This window comes from Ochotona princeps, chromosome 15, assembly GCF_030435755.1.
Source record: "Ochotona princeps isolate mOchPri1 chromosome 15, mOchPri1.hap1, whole genome shotgun sequence".
In the NCBI taxonomy this organism is placed as follows: Eukaryota; Metazoa; Chordata; class Mammalia; order Lagomorpha; family Ochotonidae; genus Ochotona; species Ochotona princeps.
In genome coordinates this window covers 47886859-47905634 of record NC_080846.1, presented here as the reverse complement: position 1 = coordinate 47905634, position 18776 = coordinate 47886859, and the positions used below count along the sequence as shown (strand labels likewise).

Here is an 18776-nt window from a genome sequence, read left to right as displayed (position 1 = left end):
ATCTTGTCCCTTCCCCTGCCCTGGAAGCCCCATCCTGCCACCATGACATGAGATGTGTCCCTTCCACTTCCCCCCCCCACCCCTGCTCCCATTCCTACCCTGAAATAAATAAAAAATATGAAAAAAAAATCAGTTTCTTCTTAAGAAACAGCCCTATGGGGCCCGGCATGGTGGCCTAGCAGCTACAATTCCTCACCTTGCATGCCAAGGGATCCCAATGGGCACCGGTTCTAATCCTGGCAGCCCCACTTCCCATCCAGCTCCCTGCTTGTGGCCTGGGAAAGCAGTGGAGGATGGCCCAAACCCTGTGACCGTGCACCCATGTGGGAGATCCAGAGGAGGTTCCAAGCTCCCGACTTCACATCTGCGCAGCTCCGGCCATTGTGGCCGCTTGGGGAGTGAATCAGCAGACAGAAGCTCCTCCTCTCTGTCTCTCCTCCTCTGTGTATATCTGAATTTACAACAAAAATAATTAAAAATCTTTAAAAACAAAAGAAACAAAGAACAGTCCTATGAAAATCAGAGCAGTGCACTGAAGTAGGACATGTCGTTGCCCCCCCCCAACTCCCTTCCTGACTCAGAGATGAATGGAATCACCAGTGTGGACCTTTGGGGATACTCCCTTGAGGCAGACACCTGCCCCCGTGGCGTGAGCGGCTATAGGAGGGTCCCAGCAATGGAGAGGGCTACATGCTGACACCCTCCTCTACGCTTCTTAGACCCAAATGAAAATGCACCACAGGGGACAGAGGCCATGGCATAACAAGCTAAGCCTCTACGTGGAGGGCTGGCACCCCATATGAGCACCAGTCCTGTCTGCTCTACTTGTGCTACAGCTCCCTGCGAATGGCCTGGAAATGTCCCAAGTCCTTGAGCCCCTGTACCCACGTCAGAGACCCAGAAGAAGCTCCCGGCTCCTGGCTTCAGACCAGCCAAGCTCTGGCCATCATGGCCATTTGGAAAGTGAACCAGCAGATGGAAGGTCTCTCTCTATCTAAATCTGCCTTTCAAATAAAAATAAGTAAATATTTAAGAAGAAAATGTGTACAGTATGAAAATTCCTAATAAAAATACAAATTACACTAGTTTTTACTTTTTTTTTAAGATTTATTTTTTGTTTTTATTGGAAAGTCAGATACATAGAGCGGAGGAGAGACAGAGGAAGAACTTCCATCGCTGACTCACTCCCTAAGTGGCCGCGATGGCTGGAGCTGAGCCTATCTGAAGCCAGGAGCCCGGAGTTTCTTCTGGGTCTCTCACGTGGGTTCAGAGTCCCAAGGCTTTGGGCCGTCCTCGGCTGCTCTCTCAGGCCACAAGAAGAGGGCTGGATGGGAGCGGGACTGCCAGGATATAAACAGGTGCCTACACAGGATGTTGGCACGTGCAAGGCGAGGACTCCAGCCACTAGGCTACCATGCCAGGCCCTAGTTTTTACTAATTAAATTACAATATCATTTTTATAACATTCCAACGAACAAATCTGAAAATCTCTCAACAGACTTTTAATTATTTGGTAACAGAAGCTGCATATTGAGCTTACTGTTCTCACCATCTCTGATATACTATGAATATATATTAATTTTACTTTAATAAATGAATATCATAAATGCATCCATTTCAAGTATCAGACAATTTAAAAGACTAAGCATGCTAGAAAAGTTCTTTTGGATGTTCAGGCACTAAACTGTCATGTTGATTAGCTTCATTCCAAAAAAGAACAGGGATTTATATTCTTATCACAAAATAACCATACCTTTACATTCTTTTATAATACTATGAGCCTGTTCTGGCAAATCTGTTTTCTTCATATTAACAAATAGGGATAAAATTTCAAGTCCTTTTTCTGTTCCTAGGCCACTCTCCACAGCAACTACATATTTAGGACCTGCAACAAAATCACATTAGTTATAGTAAAAAAAAATTAATATGTCACATATTTACATATAATCAAATAACATTTTTATTAATTTAATGACTAAGTTATTAACTTTTTTTTTTATTAAGGTATTAAGGTACTAAAATGTAAATCAATGGTTCTTACCCATCACTGAATCTGTAACACTCTTATCTCTGGTTGTAAGAAGAATCTGACATTGATTGTCAAAAGCTTTTAACACCCAAGGATCCCAAACATCATCCAAGATCAACAGAGACCTAATCAAAAAGCAAGCAAAATGAACCAAAAATGACACTTCACTTTTTTCTAAAAAATTCCCCCAGTGTCTTTCAAAATCTACTTACTGGACAGTTTAAAAAGAATAGACAGCTACTCCATAATTTTTCCTTTTTCATGTAATACTTTCTCAAATAAGGGCAAAAAAATGTAATTTTTTTTTACTTCTCACAGCCCATATTAAAAGCCTATTAAAATTTTTATAAGAAATTTGTTTTATTTTTTATAATATTTACACATCTGGGAAGGATGCATGCGCATGTGGACCGCCGAACAGGGTGGCAAGGGTCAAGGAATGGGGGAAAGTGGATGAGACAACTGCCTCCAATCTCCTCTTCTCTTCCCATGTCTGCAGGAAAGGAGGAGAGAAGGGGAGACGGCCGCTCCCAGCAGCCCAGCCATGTCAATACCCCACGTTCAGGATGACCACCCAGTATCATCCTAGGGTCCCGATGTGGAACATGTTCCAAAGTACTACTTAAATGGTTCTGACAGTTCTGAGACGCTGTTGATTTTGTTGCTCCAAGACTGAAGAAATCCTTCCAAGGTCCACTGGCTGACATACTCCACCTTAGAGTCTCCACTTGCCTAGAAACTTGCTGTCAAAACTTGGCTAGGAGAGCTGTCCAATTTGTTCTGTCTCCATCTTCTGCCTTCACACTAGGCATCCTCTGCATGCCTCAATGAACTGCCATGTCCCTCATGTGCATCTGGGCCTGCTGTCCACAGCACAGGCTTCAGCAACCAAGGAGGCCCAGTTCTGACGCAGCACTCCATGGTCAGGCCACAGATCCTGGGATTTTCACCATGGTTGGAGTTAGGAGGTCAAGTCAGGAGGTCCCCAAAGAAACCTCACCTGAGGTGGCCCCAGACAGACTCCTGTGTGTGTCAGCCAGTGCGGGGCCCAGTTCAGTCCATCATCTGCATCAGCCTTCACACGCAGGTGGTTGTAGTCTCCGACCCCCATCTCATACGCAAACCAATAGATGCTGCCTACCCCTGCCCACCACACACTCAGTCCTCAAGCACACCAGCAGGAACTGCAGCCTGCTCAGAGGCACCCTCAGTAATGCCCACCAGGCCTGCACCCAGCCTCAGCTTCTGTACATACCCATATATGTAGCTAACTGTTCCAGTCCATCCCACCCACAATCCATTTGGCTCTCACCATTGAGTGCTGCAACCTAGCTCAACCCGACCGATCCCACTATCCAACCCACACATACACTGGCTGTTGTTACCACCTGTCCAGTCAGGCCTATCCCAAACCCTGTTTCCCATGCTCACTAGTGGGAGATGCAGCCCATCAGACGAGTTCCACAGTTTTCCTACTAGGCCCACTCCCAACTCCAGGTGTAGTACAGTCTAACCTGACAGGACTTGCCCTCAGTCCCAGCATTTACCAGTCACTGCTGTGGCAAAGCCCAACCAGCCTACACTTACTCTGGCCTACGCATATACCAGTGGATATATTCACCTAGCCCAGCTTGGCTTTCTCCCTAATGAAGCTCACATGCAGGCCAATGGGTTTTGTAACTCTGCTCAGTCTGGTCTGTCCCAAGTCCCAGCTCTCACGCTCACCTACTGGGCTCACCCACCCTGTAGGGTCTTACATGTGCTGGTGGCCGCTACGGCCACGTCCAGCACAGCCTGCCTCACCTCGGCATTCTCCAGCAGGTACTGCAACCCGGCCCAGTCCGGCTTGTCCCCAGTTCCAGCTCATGCTGGTGGGTGCTGTAACCCAGTCCAGCCTGGAACAACCCCCAGTCCTAGTCCTACCATAAACTGGCTAGTTTTGTGGCCCAGCCCAGCCTGTCCTGAATCCCACCCTAACTCGTTTTCTGCCATTGCAAACCCTGGGAGGGAGCAGAGATGGCTTAAATAACTGGGTTTTTCCATCTACATGTAGACATAGATTGAGTTCTCAGTTCCTGACCATGGCCCCAGATGGGAGCGAGCCAGCACAGGGGAGCTCTGGCTGCCGCACAAATAACTAATTAAAAAATAAACGAATGGTGGTAGGTAGAATTTGAAAAGAAAACAACAGGCATTTTGCACAACACCTGGGCTGCTTTAAAGAACATCCACAAGCCATACTGGAGCTCCTGGGTTCAAGCCACAGTCTGTCCTCCACTCTAGTTTCCTGCTAACACACACCTGGAAGGCAGCACAGGGCCGCTCAGATGCCCACCTGGAATCCTGGATCGAGCTTCTGGCTCCTGGCATGGCCCAGTCCTGGCTGTTGAGTGCATGTGACGAGTGAGCCAGTAAATGAGACTTATTTCTGTATATGTGCCTATTGGTCCCTCTCTCTCTGTGGTTTTGAAATAAATATTATTTTTTTTAAAAAAAAAGAAGGCAAGCAACAACCCTCTGCATAAAGATATGTATCTATTTTTATTTGAATGGCAGAGGTACAGAGAGAATGAGGGGCATGGAGAGAAAAACAGAAATCTTCCATTCACTGGTTCACTCCCCAAATGGCCTCAACAGTCAAAGTTGGGCTGGAGCCACGAGCTGCTTTTGGGTCTCCCACATGAGTGCAGGGGCCCAAGGACTTGAGTCAACATTTGCTTTTCCAGGGCATAAGCAGGGAGCTGGTAGTAAATGGAACAGCTGGGACTTGAACCAGGGCCCATTTGGGATGCAGGTACCAAAGGTGGAGGCTTTAACCTACTATCCCATGGAGCTGGCCCCTGAGCATTTTTTCCTAATACACAAGAAAGAATGGGAGGGCAACACCTCTTAACAATCCCTCTACCCAACAGCAGGAAAAGGACATGATGTTCTTAACGTATTAGCACAAAGTCTCGCTGAGGCTTCACACATCAACTAAATTGGACCATCAGTACCTTGGGTGTTTGTGCAGCATCAGAAAGCGGAGACGGTCTTTAGCCTCTTCAATGTTAAGTGGAAGCCTCTGGAACAAACTGTCGCCCTGATCCAATCGCGTGCAAAGATTCTGTAGCTTCATTAGAAGCTGAGATTTATCCTGCTGCCCAACTGAAACCCAATGCACTCCTCCTGGGAAACAGTCTAGCGAAGGAAAGAACAATAAACAAGGTTTTAAACAACAGTCCTCATCTTAGTGGCTTCACTGCTTAACTCACCTTCACCTTCTCTGGATTCAGGGTGCACATTTTTTTGGATGCTACTGTTGAGCTGTAAGGCCTGAATCTAGGAGCAAGTAAAGGTGTGAAGAAAGAAGCTGCTTAGCAGAAAAGCCTTACGAAACAAAATTTCATAATCTTTGTCCTGTGTCATCAGCGATCCCTGCACAGGACCATTAACCTCAGCACTTCTGACATTTCAGACTGGATAACTCTTCACTGTGAAGGACTTCACTGTGCGTTACAGAATGTTTAACAGCGGCCAGGCATCTTCCCTCTTCCCGATACTGACAACCAAAAATGACTCCAAACAACGAGGGCAAAATACCTCTGGTTGAGAACAATGATGCCCCAAATGACTCACTCATTTAAAATCCTACGCAGATTTAAGTCCAGCTCTACTGCTTACTAGTTATTCAATCTTCAACAAATCTTCAACAAAAACGATCAGGACTGCTGTTTTCATTATACTGGCATAAGACCACTATACCACCTATTCCAGAGTTCTTGTAAGAGATCAATGACAAAAGACATATGAATACTATGCTAACTGTAAAAGAGTTTAACAGACAGGATTATTAGCACTTTGAGAATGTTGACAGAGTGTTCACAGCTACCAAACAACTGTTTTCTGCCTGACGAAAAGACATGAAGTGGAGTGTTACTTCCTGCCCTGAATGACAGTGATGCTGATTCAAAGTCTGAAGCTACACTACAAAACTCTCAACTTCACTCGACAGAAAAATTAGAGGGGATCATTAGAAAAACAAAAATTTCACACTTCCCAACACAAAGACCAAAAACTGCAACAGACACAAGGATAAACAAAAAGGAGAACATCCTTATGGAATTCCTCTAAATACATGGGACAAATTCTGAGAACTGTATTTTTTAAAAATTCAGAGAATAAATCTAGACCTCATCTGTTTCAAAGAAAAAGAATGCTCCAGAAAAGACACACCAGTGAGCAATTTTCAAGCGAAACCTAAAAGGAATCAATGATAGATTTCATCCCTGTATTAAACAGGAAAAAAAAATGCCAAGTCAAGCTTTGGAAAGAGCACAGACTAGGCTGTCGACGAGTGGGACACTGAGAAGGAAAACATCTGTGAAAGCCAAAAAAGGCTGAAAAGCCACAGCATATATTTTTTTTTAATATTGGAAAGGCAGATTTACAGAGGGGATACAGAGAGAAAGTTCACTCCCCAAGCAGCTGCAACAGCTGGAGCTGAACCAATCCAAAGCCAGGAGCCAGGGGCGTCTTCCAGGTCTCCCACATGGGTACAAGCTCCCAAGGCTCTGAGCTGTCCTCAACTGCTTCCCCAACCCGCAAGCAGGGAGCTGGATAGGAAGCAGGGCAGCCAGGACATGAACTGGTGTCCATATGGGATCCTGACGCATGCAAGGCGAGGACCTCAGCCACTATGGTAGAGCACTGGGCCCATGGCTGCTCTGCTTATGATCTCCCCTCCTACTAATGTAACTGGGAAGGCAGCAGAAAATAGCCCAAGTACCTGCACTCCTGCAACACCAGGAGACCAGGATGGAAGGACTCTTGTCACTCTGCCTCTCCAACGAACAAACTAACTTTTTATAAACTTATTTGCATTGGTAAGGCAGATTATACAGAGAAACAGCTTTATGGAGAGGGAGGTTCAGAGAGAAAGGTCTTCCATCTGCTGGTTCACTCCCTAAATGGCCACAATTACTAGAGTTGAGCCAATACAAAGCCAAGAGCTTCCTTTAGGTCTCCCACATGGGTGCAGGGTCCCAAGGCCTTGGGCCATCCTGCATTGCTTTCCCAGGCCATCAGCAGGAGCTAAATGGGAAGTGTAGCAGGCGGGACATGAACCGGGGCCCACTTGGGATGCCTGCACTTGCAAGGGGAGAACTGGCTAATTGAGCCACAGCACCAGGCCCAGAAATAAATCTTTTGTAAAAAGATTTGTCACAGCAAAGTAGTCTAAGTTTCCACTTGCAGTACTTACATTCCATATGGGTGCCAGTTTGAGTCCTGCCTGCTCCACTTCTCATCCAGCTCCCTACTAACAGCCTGGGAAAGCAGTAGAAGATGGCTCCAGTGTTTGGGCTCCTGTACCCACATGGGAGACCTAGAAGAAGCTCCTGGCTTAGACTGGCTCAGTTCTGGCCATTGTAGCCATTTGGGGCATGAGCTAGTAGATGAAAGATTACACTTTCATCTCTCCCATCCTCTGTGTGTCTCTCATTCTCTCTGAAACTCTACCTTTCAAGTAAAAAAAAAAAAAAAAAAAAAGCTTAAAAAAAAGACAATAAAAATTTTAAATATAGTTAACAAATCATAACACATCTAGAAATGTGTATTCAATTACAGAAGTCAAACTTAAGTCTTTAGAATTAATTATCTCCAGATATGTACAAATTTCAAAAAATTCAAGAAAAATACACATTCTTAGTTGAGACAGAAAAGAAGATGAAGGTAGAAAGAATGCTCTAGTTCACCCCAAAAACATCTGAAATTGCAAGAAGTAAGTTTGGGGGTGGGAATTCAATCCAGGATCCCAGTTACTTAAACTATCAACCACTGCCTCCCAGGGTCTACATTAGAGGGTACTTCACCCAGGCAATATGGGATGTGAGTATCTTAACCGGCATCTTTTCTTTTTAATATTTTATTCATATTCAATTCAAAAGACAGATTTACAGAAACAAGCAGAGATGAGAGCAAAAGATCTTCCATCGTTGGCTCACTCTCCAAATACCACAAAGGTCAGAGTTGAGCCAATGCAAAGGCAGGAACCAGGAGCTTCCTTGTGACCACAAGGGCCCAACGACTTGGGCCATCCTCCGCTGCTTTCCCAGGCCATAAACAGGGACCTAAATGGGAAATGGAACAGCCAGGAAACAAACTGGCACCCATGTGGGATGCCGGCGCTTGAGGATTCGCATGCTAGCCTGTTGATCCAGAGCACTCGACTTGTAACTGGCATCTGTACCTGCAAAGCTAAAGATCTGCTCCTGCACTATTTTTTTTAAGATTTTATTTTATTTTTATTACAAAGGCAGATTTTACAGAGAAGGAGATGCAGAGAGAAAGATCCTCTGTCCACAGGTTCACTCCCAATATAGTCATCATGGCCGGAGGGAGCTGAGCCTATCCAAAGCCAGGAGCCAGGAGCATTTTCCAGGTCTCCCATGCAAGTGCAAGATCCCAAGGCCTTGGGTGGTCTTCCACTGCTTTTCCATGCCACAAGCAGGGAGCTGGATGAGAAGCGGGGCTGCAAAGACACAAACCAGCACCCATATGCAATCCAAGCACATGCAAAACAAGGATTCAGCCACTGAGCCATCACTCCAGGCCCGTGCATTCCTTTAAATCCATTTTCTATGAGCTTTTTGAAGAATGTCCTGTATATTTATGTATCTGTACATGTACCTAAAAGAGGAATTCGCATGTGCTGAATACAGTGAACAGAAGCATTAAATCATAACAGAGTTGGGCCATGAAAATTTCTACTCTGTAGTCAAGTGCAAGAAAAAAATATATATACAAAAATAAATGTGTTGGGTCCGGCGGCGTGGCCTAGCAGCTAAAGTCCTCGCCTTGAACGCCAAGGGATCCCATATGGGCGCCGGTTCTAATCCTGGTGGCCCTGCTTTCCATTCAGCTCCCTGCTTGTGGCCTAGGAAAGCAGTGGAGGACAGCCCAGAGCACTGGGACCCTGCACCTGCGTGGGAGGCTCGGAAGAGGTTTAAGGTTCCCGGCTTCGGATCAGCACAGCACCAGCCATTGGGCTCACTTGGGGAGTGAATCATCGGATGGAGGATAATTCTCCCTGTGTCTCCCCCGTCTCTATATATCTGACTTTGCAATAAAAATAGGTGGATCTTTTTTTTTTTAAAGATTTTATTCATTTTATTACAGCCAGATATACACAGAGGAGGAGAGACAGAGAGCAAGATCTTCCGTCCGATGATGATGGCCGGATCCTCATTAAACTTCTCTGCTAGAGACAAAACAAGAAGGGGAATGTTCTTGTATTAACAAACAGGTTGATAATACAGAGAAGGGAATCAAGAGGGTATGGCAGAAAGCAGGGGAAGGGCCCGGGTTTGTAGCCTGGTGGCTAAAATCCTTGCCCTGCAAGCGCTGGGATCCCATATGGGTGCTGGTTCTAATCCCTCTGGCCCTGCTCCCCATCCAGCTCCCTGCTTGTGACCTGGAAAGCAGTATAGTCTGGCCCAAAGCCTTGGGACCCTGCACCCACATAGGACACCTGGAAGAAGCTCCTGGCTCCTGGCTTCGGATCAGCACAGCTCCCGCCATGACAGCCACTTGGGGAGTGAATGAGCGGACAAAACGTCCTCCTCTCTGTATATCTGACTTTCCAATAAAAAATAAATGTTCAAAAAAAAAAAAGAGAAAAGGTCAGGTATTCAATCTAGTGGCTAAAACACCAATTAAAATACATCTAGGGCTCAGCATAATGACTCAACTGGCTAATTCCCTGCCTTGTAAATTCCAGGATCCCATATGGGCGACAGTTCATATCCTGGCTGCTCCACTTCCCATCCAGCTCCCTGCTTATAGACTGAGAAGACAGTGGATGATGGCCCAAAGCCTTGGGGCCCTGCACCCACGTGGGAGACCTGGAAGAAGATTCTGGCTACTGGCTTCTAGCTACTGCCTTCAGATCAGCGGAACTCTGGCTGGCATTTGGAGAGTAAACCAGTGGATGTGAGATCTTTCTGTCTCTCTATAAATCTGCCCTTCCAATAAAAATAAACAAATTTTAAAATTAAAATAAATAAATAAAGATACTCACTTGTGGGGCTAGCGTTGTGGCACAGTGAATAAAGCTGCCTCCTGTGACACTAGCATCCCTTACGGACGCTGGTTGAGTCACGGCAGCTCCCTGCTAATGTGCCTAGAAAGCAGGGATAACGTCCCAAGCAGTGAGCCCCTGCTAGACTGGCTCTAGACCGGACCAGCTCGCTGTGGCCATTTACGGAGTGACCTAGGGAATGGAACACTTGTCTCCTCTTTAACTATGCCTTTCAAATAAATCAATCTTTATCCATGTCTCCCATCAGAATGGGCTTGGTGCCCACTTCAGCCTTCTGAGTCCACTTCCTGACAAGGCAGCCGCTGGGCGACAGGAATGATGGCTGACATGACTGGGTTCCTGTTACCCAGGGGCACAGCTACACTGTCGGCTCCCGCCTTTGCTCCCAGCCGAGCCAGCCATTAAGTGAATTTAGAGAGCAATCCAGCAGATAGAAGCTCCAGCTCTTTGAGTCTCTCTGCCTTTCAAATAAATATTAAAAAAAAAAAAAAAAGAAAAAGAAAGAAACTAAACAACCAACTCACCTGCAAATCTCTTACCGTCACAGTATGGCATTAGCTTAAATACTGAATTATTCTTTCTGCATTTCAGAAAGAATCTCAACATCAAACATTTTTGCTGGACACAAGAGGGAGCAATTTAACCTTAAATGAGGCTTACAATTCACTCGAGTAAACTGATTCAGAGAAAAACTGTCTTTTCTAGAGAAAATTAACCCCATCCTACCTTCATTTAATGCTTATTCTGATAACAATAAATCATCTAATAACATCAAGAAAATCTTGGGATGGACAGAAACAAGTAAACAGCCTATATATTTTTAAAACTCAGCATGTTAACATAGCATTGCACATGGCTTACAGATGGCAAGTCTTTATAATTTCCCCAGAAGAAAAAAAAAGTTGGCCGTTCAAAAAACTTAAAACACATGCCTAGTTAACTTCACTTATTGTCTTAAACCAATCACCACCTTAAAATAAACTTTCTATAAGAACCATAATATTTTTAAGACTTTGTTTCTTACTCTGAAAATCAGAGGTACAGAGAGAGAGCTTTCATCTTCTGGTTTGCTCTCCAGGTGCCGGTAACAGCCAGGGATGTGGCAATCCAAAGCAGGAGCTGCTTCGGGGTCTCCCACAGGGGTGTTGGGGCCTAAATACCTGGACCATCTCCCACTGCCTTTCCCAGGAAGCTATTAGCAGGGAGCTGAATTAGATGCAGAGTAGCTGGAACTCACCAGCACACACTTTACAAGCTTTGCCAAAATGGCAGCCCCAGAAACCAGAATTTTATTCAAGTTTCTAATCCTTACAATAGCTAGCTTTTTTTTTTCTTTAGCTTTAAAAGAACAGGTTTTAAGGACTGAACAGTGGCTTAGCTCATTAACCTTCCACCTGCAACACTCGCTTCCTGTATGGTCACCGGTTCTAGTCCTGGCTGCTCCACTTCTGATCCAGCTCCCTGTATACAAACTGGAAAAGCAGCAGAGGATGGCTCAAGTCCTTGGGCCCCTGTACTCACAGGGAAACTCAGAAGAAGCTCTTGGCCATTTGGGGAGTGATTCAGTGGATGAAAGATCTCTCTCTGTCTCTCCTTCTATTTGTATCTCTTTCAAATAAAAAGAAAGAAATCTTCAAAAATTTTTTAAAATTAAAAGAACAGGTTTTTAAGCCTTTCTGCAAAACCCAATGGTTATGCAGCCAGCATGGTGCCCAGCAGACTAAGTCTCTGCCTAAGACCCCAGCATCCCATATGGGTGGTGGTTCAAGTCCCAGCTGTTTCACTTCCTTTTCTGCTTCCTGCTAGGAGGCCCGGGGAAGCAGTGGAGGCTGGCCTAAGTACTTGGGCCACCACACCCATGTGGCAGATCTGGAAGAAGCTTCAGCCTGGCCCAGCCTTGGCTGTTGTAAGGCAATTGAGGAATGAGCTGATGTACAGAAGATTCTCTGTCCCTTTCTCTCTCTTTCTCTCAGTGTTTCACCTGCTCTATTTGTAACTCTGGCTTGTGAATGAATAAATAAATAAATAAATAAATAAATAAATAAATAAATAAATAAATAAGAAAGAAAGAAAGAAAGAAAAGAAAGAAAAGAAAGAAAGGAAGGAAAGAAAAGAAAAGAAAAGAAAAGAAAAGAAAAGAAAAGAAAAGAAAAGAAAAGAAAAGAAGGGTCAGCGCCGTGGCATAGTAAGCACTGGGTTCGGATCCCAGCTGCTCCACGTCCAGTCCTGCAGACAAGCAATGTAAGAACTCACCCTGTGTGACCTTCTCTCCGTACCTCTGCCTTTCAAATAAAATTAACAAAAGAAAAATAAAAGGAGATGTGAGACAGAAGCAAAGATCAGAGAGGGTGAGAGATAAACATCTCAAGATGCTACACTGTCAGCTCTGAATATGGAGAAAAAGATCAGGAGTCCAGAAACTCAGAAATGCAAGGGGAATCCTCCCTACAGCTGCTAGAACTCAGCCAGCTGACACCCCATGTTAGCCTAATAAGAACCTCCAGAACTCTTAAGAAAATAAACACATGTTACTTTAAGCAATCAAATTTAGGGAAAACTATTACAGCCAGCAACAGAAAGCAAACAAAATGTCTAATAACAATGAGTCTGGCGCGGCAGCTTAGCAGCTAATGTTCTCGCTTTGAACACACCAGGGTCCCAAATGGGCGCCAGTTTGTGTCCAGGCAGCCCTGCTTCCCATCCAGCTCCCTGCCCGTGGCCTGGGAGAACAGTCCAGGATGGTCCAAAGCCTTGGGACTCTGCACCCATATGGGAGACCCAGAAGAAGCTCCTAGCTCCTGGCTTTATTGGCTCAGCTCCAGCTGTTGCGGCCGCTGGGGGAGTGAATCACTGGACAGAAGATCTGTCTCTCTTCCTATCTGACTTTCCAATTAAAAATAAGTAAATCTTTTTTTAAAAATGCCTAATCATTGCTCCTCAGGAGGCAACACACATCTTGATCAAAACCTACCTTCTAAGAGAGAATGATCTCGAACAGCTTCCGCAGCTAATACAGACTTGCCACATCCTGCCATTCCATATATGGTGACCCAGCCCGGTTCACCATTCAACTTGAACAGCTTCTGCTGAATTGCATTCACCAGCTTCTTCCTTGTAACAAAGACAACCGGCCTCTGGGGTACCCCACCTTCACGCAGCACTGTCCTTACTGAAATACAGAACACGCACAAATGAATAACTTTGAAATGATTACTCATCTCATGCGACAAAAGCCATAGAGAGCCAGGCCGAGCCGTGGCCTCGGAACTGACAGAGAAGTAACATGGTTAACATGTCAACTTCATCTTCCTGATTCCTCAGAATACGGAAAACAAATGCAAGTGCACATCCTTTGAAATGACAACAGGCAGCCTAAGTCTCCATCTGCCCGTGCCCTCGCTCACCCGCCTGCTCCCTGAGGCCCTGCACCGCCCGCTTCTACTGAAAGCAGCGTAGGGGGACAGTGGTTATGCATTCCCTTCAAGTTAACAGAGTTTTAAAACCGTGCTTTCCTAAGAGCACGTAAAATTGGAAAATAACTTGTTACAGACCTACATATGGTTCTATTTTCTCTAACAGCACAAATATGATGTCAACAAAAATAATTTCCACAGGCAAAAAAAAAAGGAAGAAGTAACACATATACAAATATTTAATTTGAAAGCATCACTATATTTTTTGTATGCATTTTCCAGAGAACTAATCACACTCTCTTCAGCAGGTGACAGTAAGACAAACCTGCAGCCATGCTAGCCTTCCTGACAGCAATGTGACAGAAGACATCACGGATACGAACCATAGGAAGTCATTCCACCAGCTATATCTTTGCTACTGGAAGAAGTGACAGCAGGAATACCACTGCAGAGAAGGGCAGCAAGATCTTTATACCCTTCACAAAGTAGAGCATTGTAGAATGATATATAGGAATTATTATCTTTTTTAAGTATAATTTGAATTAGCATAGCTGCTCGTTGACGCTGAGTGAGCTGAAAAAAACAAAAAAAGAGTTTAGTGTAAAATAAGCAAAATGCTTACAACCTGTTAGTGGAGACCAGCACAAGCTCTGACCCGCAGAGAGCTTTACCTCATTTTTCACTTTTTCCTCCTCCAACAGTGTTAAAACGCCATCGCTAATCATGTGATCCATGATGCAGGATGTCTTGATGTCCTTGGCCAGAGCTTCTCTGTGTTGTAATAAACAGTTTCGAGCTTTTGCATCCATCCTCCCTCAACTTTTTCTCTCTCTGAACTGTCAATCATGAGCTGCAGGAAAAACATTAAAATAATCATTAAGCCAAAATATATTTGAAAAACAATGTAATATCACTGGTCATCAAGAAAAATAAACTTTTTTTAAAATTCCTATAAATGGTAAAAGCTAATGTTATGAAAAGTGTGAAAAAAAACAAGGAGTCTTGTACACTACTTAGGGACAGAAACAAAATGGATGCAACTTTTCCAGAAGGCAGTGAAATACAGAAATGTTTAAAATAAGAATTCTTTGTAACTCAGAAACTCCACTTGTAAAAATATGCCTCAAGTATATATCCACATATGTCTCTAAAATATTCACAAAAAGACTCTAAGAGAATGTGCTCAGCTGATTAGAAACATGAACATACGAGACCAGCATGGTAGCCTAGTAGCTAAAATCCTCGCCTTGCATGCATTGGGATTCTATATAAGCACCGGTTCATATCCGGACTACTCCACTTCCCATCCAGCTCCCTGCTTGTGACCTGGGAAAGCAGTTGATGACAGCTCAAAGCCTTGGGATCCTGTACCAGCATGGAAGACCAGAAAGAACCTCCTGCCTACTGACTTCGAATTGGCTCAGGTCTGGCTGTTGAGGCCACTTGGGGAGTGAACCAGTGGATGGAAGATATCTCTCTCTCTGTCTCTCTTTCTGTCTCTCCTCTCTGTAAATCTGACTTTCAATAAAAGCAAATAAAGCTTAAAAAATAAAAAAGAAACATGAACACAATCTAAATGTCCATCATCCAACTATGCATTAGAAGTAACTAGGTTGGGGCAGGTGTTTGGCACAGCAGCTAAGACAGCCCTTGGGAGGCACATACCCCATATCAAAGGGTGTGGGTTTGAGTCCTGTCATTTTTGACCCAGCTTTCTGAGACGTACATCCTGGAAGACAGCACCCACCAGCACATGTGAAACCTCAGGGGGGTGGGTGTGAGCCTGCAGCAGGGCTGAAGGGGGGGCCCTTTGCGGGACCACTGCCCCCACTGGTGAGCATGAGGACTAGGAGCGAACCAGGCAGGCAGGCTGGCTAGGCTTTGCCACAGCATCACCTGGCAGGTGCTGGGACCGGGGGCAAATCCTGTCAGACTAAGCCACAGAACCACCTGGAGAGGGCAAAAACCAGGACTTTATATAAGAGGCAGGGCTGGAGACAGAACAGACCCAGCAATTGCAACTACCACTGGGTGCATAGGCTAAAGTGGGTGACAAACTGAGCCAGACTCCCTACTGACAAGCTGAAGCAAGTCAGATCTGGGTCACATCAGATGTGACCCAGGAAGGATCTCCTCATCCTTGGATCTGGGAGACTGACAACATTTCAGAACTATCAAAACCACTTGAGCAAAATCCTCGCAGCATGCTACACACCGGGTACCCTGGGATGACATCAGGTGGCTGTTCCCCATCTCTGGGTACTAAGGTTATTGGGAGGCTGGGCGTGGCTTCTCCCCTTATCTCTCCCCTTCCCCCAGATACAGGAAGAAGAAAATTTGGAAACAATGGTCTCACCAACGTTCCCCTAACCTTCAACTATGTAAATATTATCAAAAATAAAATTAGTCGAAAAACTTCCTACCATAAATTACCATTACATAAAATAGTGGCAGGCATTTGGTAGAGCAGCTAGGATGCCTCTTGGGAAAAATACATATTCCAAGTCAGGCCATGTGGATCCCAGCTCGGCTCCTGAATCAGCTTCCAGCTAATGTGCAGTCTAGGAGGCGGCAGGTGAAGGCTTGAGGGCTTGGGGTCCCTGCCCACCATGTGGAGACCCCAGACAGGTTTCCTGGCTTCAGCCTGGCCCCACCCCAAGTATTGCAAGCACTTCAGAAGTAAGCCACAGGATGGGCAAGCAACCTCTCTCTGCATGTTCCTACATTTCCAAATACATCATCATCATGATGTGCACATTAAAATTTTGAAAATCATCATATTGAAGTCCTAATGTTTTAAATTTGCTATTTATTTTCCTCATCCAACATAAAACTGAACAAAGCTTTGTTGGTAACTGAGTATTAATTCTAAGTGGGTTTCTTGAATTAAGAACACATCAGGAAAAAAAAATCAGGTTTTTAATTACTTTATGCCAAATAGTACACAAATTTTTCCATGAGCATACAACCCAATTCCGAATGCTTCTAGGCTTTCAAAACATTAACAGGGCTCAGCACAAAGGCTCAATTAGTTAAAGCTCCCCCTTCAAGTGCCTGGTGCCATATGGGCACCGGTTCGTATCCCAGCTGCTCTACTTCCCATCCAGCTTCCTGCTTGTGACCTGGGAAAGCACTGGAGGATGCCCCAAAGCCTAGGGAACCTGCACCCGTGTGGGAGACCCAGAAGAGGCCCCTGGTTCCTGGCTTCGAATTGGCTCAGCTCCGGCCATTATGGCCACTGGGGAGTAAACCAGAGGATGGAAGATCTTTGTCTTTCCTTCTCTGTAAATTTGCCTTTCTGATTAGAAAAAAAAAAAAAAAAAAAAAAAAACTTAAAAAAATAGGGCCCAGCCCAGTAGCCTAGAGGCTAAAGTCCTCACCTTGCCCGCACCAAGATCCCATATGGGTGTTGGTTCAAATCCTGGCAGCCCTGCTTCCCATCCAGCTCCTGCTTGTGGCCTGGGAAAACAGCTGAGGACAGCCCAAAGCTTTGGGACCCTGCACCCGCATGGGAGACCTAGAAGAGGCTCCTGGCTCCTGGCTTCGAATTGGCTCAACGCCAGCCATTCAAGCTGCTTAGGGAGGAGCAACGGACAGAAGATCTTCCTCTCTGCTTAGGCTCCTCTCTATATATGTGACTTTCCCAAAAAAAAAAAAAAAAAAAAGTAAACCTTTGTAAATAAATAAAACATTAGCAGATAGGGCAGACTCTGTTACTTAGCAAGCCTATGGCACTGGCACCCAAAGGAGTGCCAGTTCAAGACCTGGCTGTTCCACTTCCAGTCCAGCTCCCTGCTCGTGGCCTGGGCTTGAGTCTGCACCCACATGAGAGCCCTGAAAGAAGCTCCTGACTGCCAGCCTCGGACAAGCCCAGTGTGGCCACGGTGGCCATTTGGGGAAAGAACCTCTGTGTCTGCTTCATTCTCTGTAATTCTGCCTTTCAGATAAAAAATCAGCTTTAAGAGCCCAGCGCGGTGGCCCAGCCCTGAACACGCCGGGATCCCATATAGGCACCATTTCTAACCCCAGCAGCACCACTTCCCATCCAGTTACCTGCTTGTGGCCTGGGGAGGCAGTTGAGGACGGCCCAAGGCCTTGGGACTCTGCATCCGCGTGGGAGACCTGGAAGAAGCTCCTGGCTCCTGGCTTCAGATCAGCTCAGCTCGTTGCAACCACTTGGGGAGCGAACCAGCTGACAGAGGATAGATGTTTCTCTCTTTCAACCCTCCCTCCCTCTGTAACTCTTTCAAATAGATAATATTTTAAAAGGGGGGGAGGGTCATCAACTGTAAGCACTTGTAAAACTAAGGAAGTACTATGTATTTTCCTTTGCTTGAGCAGGTTCACAAAACATCCAGGACCAGTATGAAACTGAATTAATAAAAGTTATGATAAAAATTAAGGCTATTGCATTTTCAAAATGTTAATATTGTTTTTGTTTTCTTCAACATACAACGGTCCTGTACTCACAGCTGTGACAGTGGACTTCACAAAAACGCCGTTTTTTTTAGGTTAGGGTCTAAGCAATGTAATAATAAACAGGTGCTCTTTGGGTTGCTGACACTCATTCCCCATTCTGCTTAGCGCTACTCAACATACAGATTGTAAACTTGCACCTACTGAAATATTCTGAACAAATTTCGAGGTGTTCCGTTTGGTGTAAACACATCGAAATAGAAAGCCAGAACTCTCCACTGACATAAACACAGGAAAACCGTTCACTACTTCCTCCTTAGATAGTTTCTCTTCCTGCTACAAAACATAGAGGCTCATCAAACATTCCCTGTTCCCTCCAACACACCTGGCTCGAGGGGAACGCTGAGCAGGTTAACTTACCCAAGCCTTGGATCCGAGGTCTTACTGGCGGGTGGAGACAGTGGCAATGGGGGCTACCCAAGAGGGGCGCACAGCCAAGGGCGCAGCCCCTGCAAGTGCCCAGCGCCCCCCAGGCGCCTCCGAGCCCCACAGGTGCCTCACCTGGGCCTTCCCACCTCCAGGTACAGGGAAGCCAGACTCCGGCCCCCGCCCCCCACAGCCTGCAGGGTCCCCTTCCGGGGAACCCCGCCCCTGGACACAAAGGGAGGAGGGGACACTCGGGCCGCGGCTCCGGCCTCCCGCGGCAGCTGCACCCACACGGCGCCCCTCGCGCCCCCCGCGCCGCCGCCACGGCTCCTCCGGGCCCTCGCAGCCCAGCCGCCTCCCCTCCGGCTCCCTCGGCGCTTCTTTCTGCCCGAGGATAAGGAATTCACACTCT

At 45.8% G+C, this 18776-nt stretch overlaps 1 protein-coding gene across 1 annotated transcript in view; it reads right to left on the bottom strand.

Annotated features, from left to right (window-relative positions):
• APAF1 (apoptotic peptidase activating factor 1) overlaps positions 1-18643 on the bottom strand; it is a 79582-nt gene extending 60939 nt beyond the window's left edge. The window contains exons 1-7 of the mRNA XM_058673030.1: positions 18359-18643; positions 14194-14372; positions 13906-14095; positions 13081-13278; positions 5026-5209; positions 2042-2154; positions 1754-1885 (exon numbers count right to left, since the gene is read on the bottom strand). Of these exons, the coding sequence (XP_058529013.1) occupies positions 1754-1885; positions 2042-2154; positions 5026-5209; positions 13081-13278; positions 13906-14095; positions 14194-14331 (955 nt within the window). The 5' untranslated portion in view covers positions 14332-14372; positions 18359-18643. The remainder of the gene's footprint in view (positions 1-1753; positions 1886-2041; positions 2155-5025; positions 5210-13080; positions 13279-13905; positions 14096-14193; positions 14373-18358) is intronic.
• Positions 18644-18776: the final 133 nt, after the last annotated feature.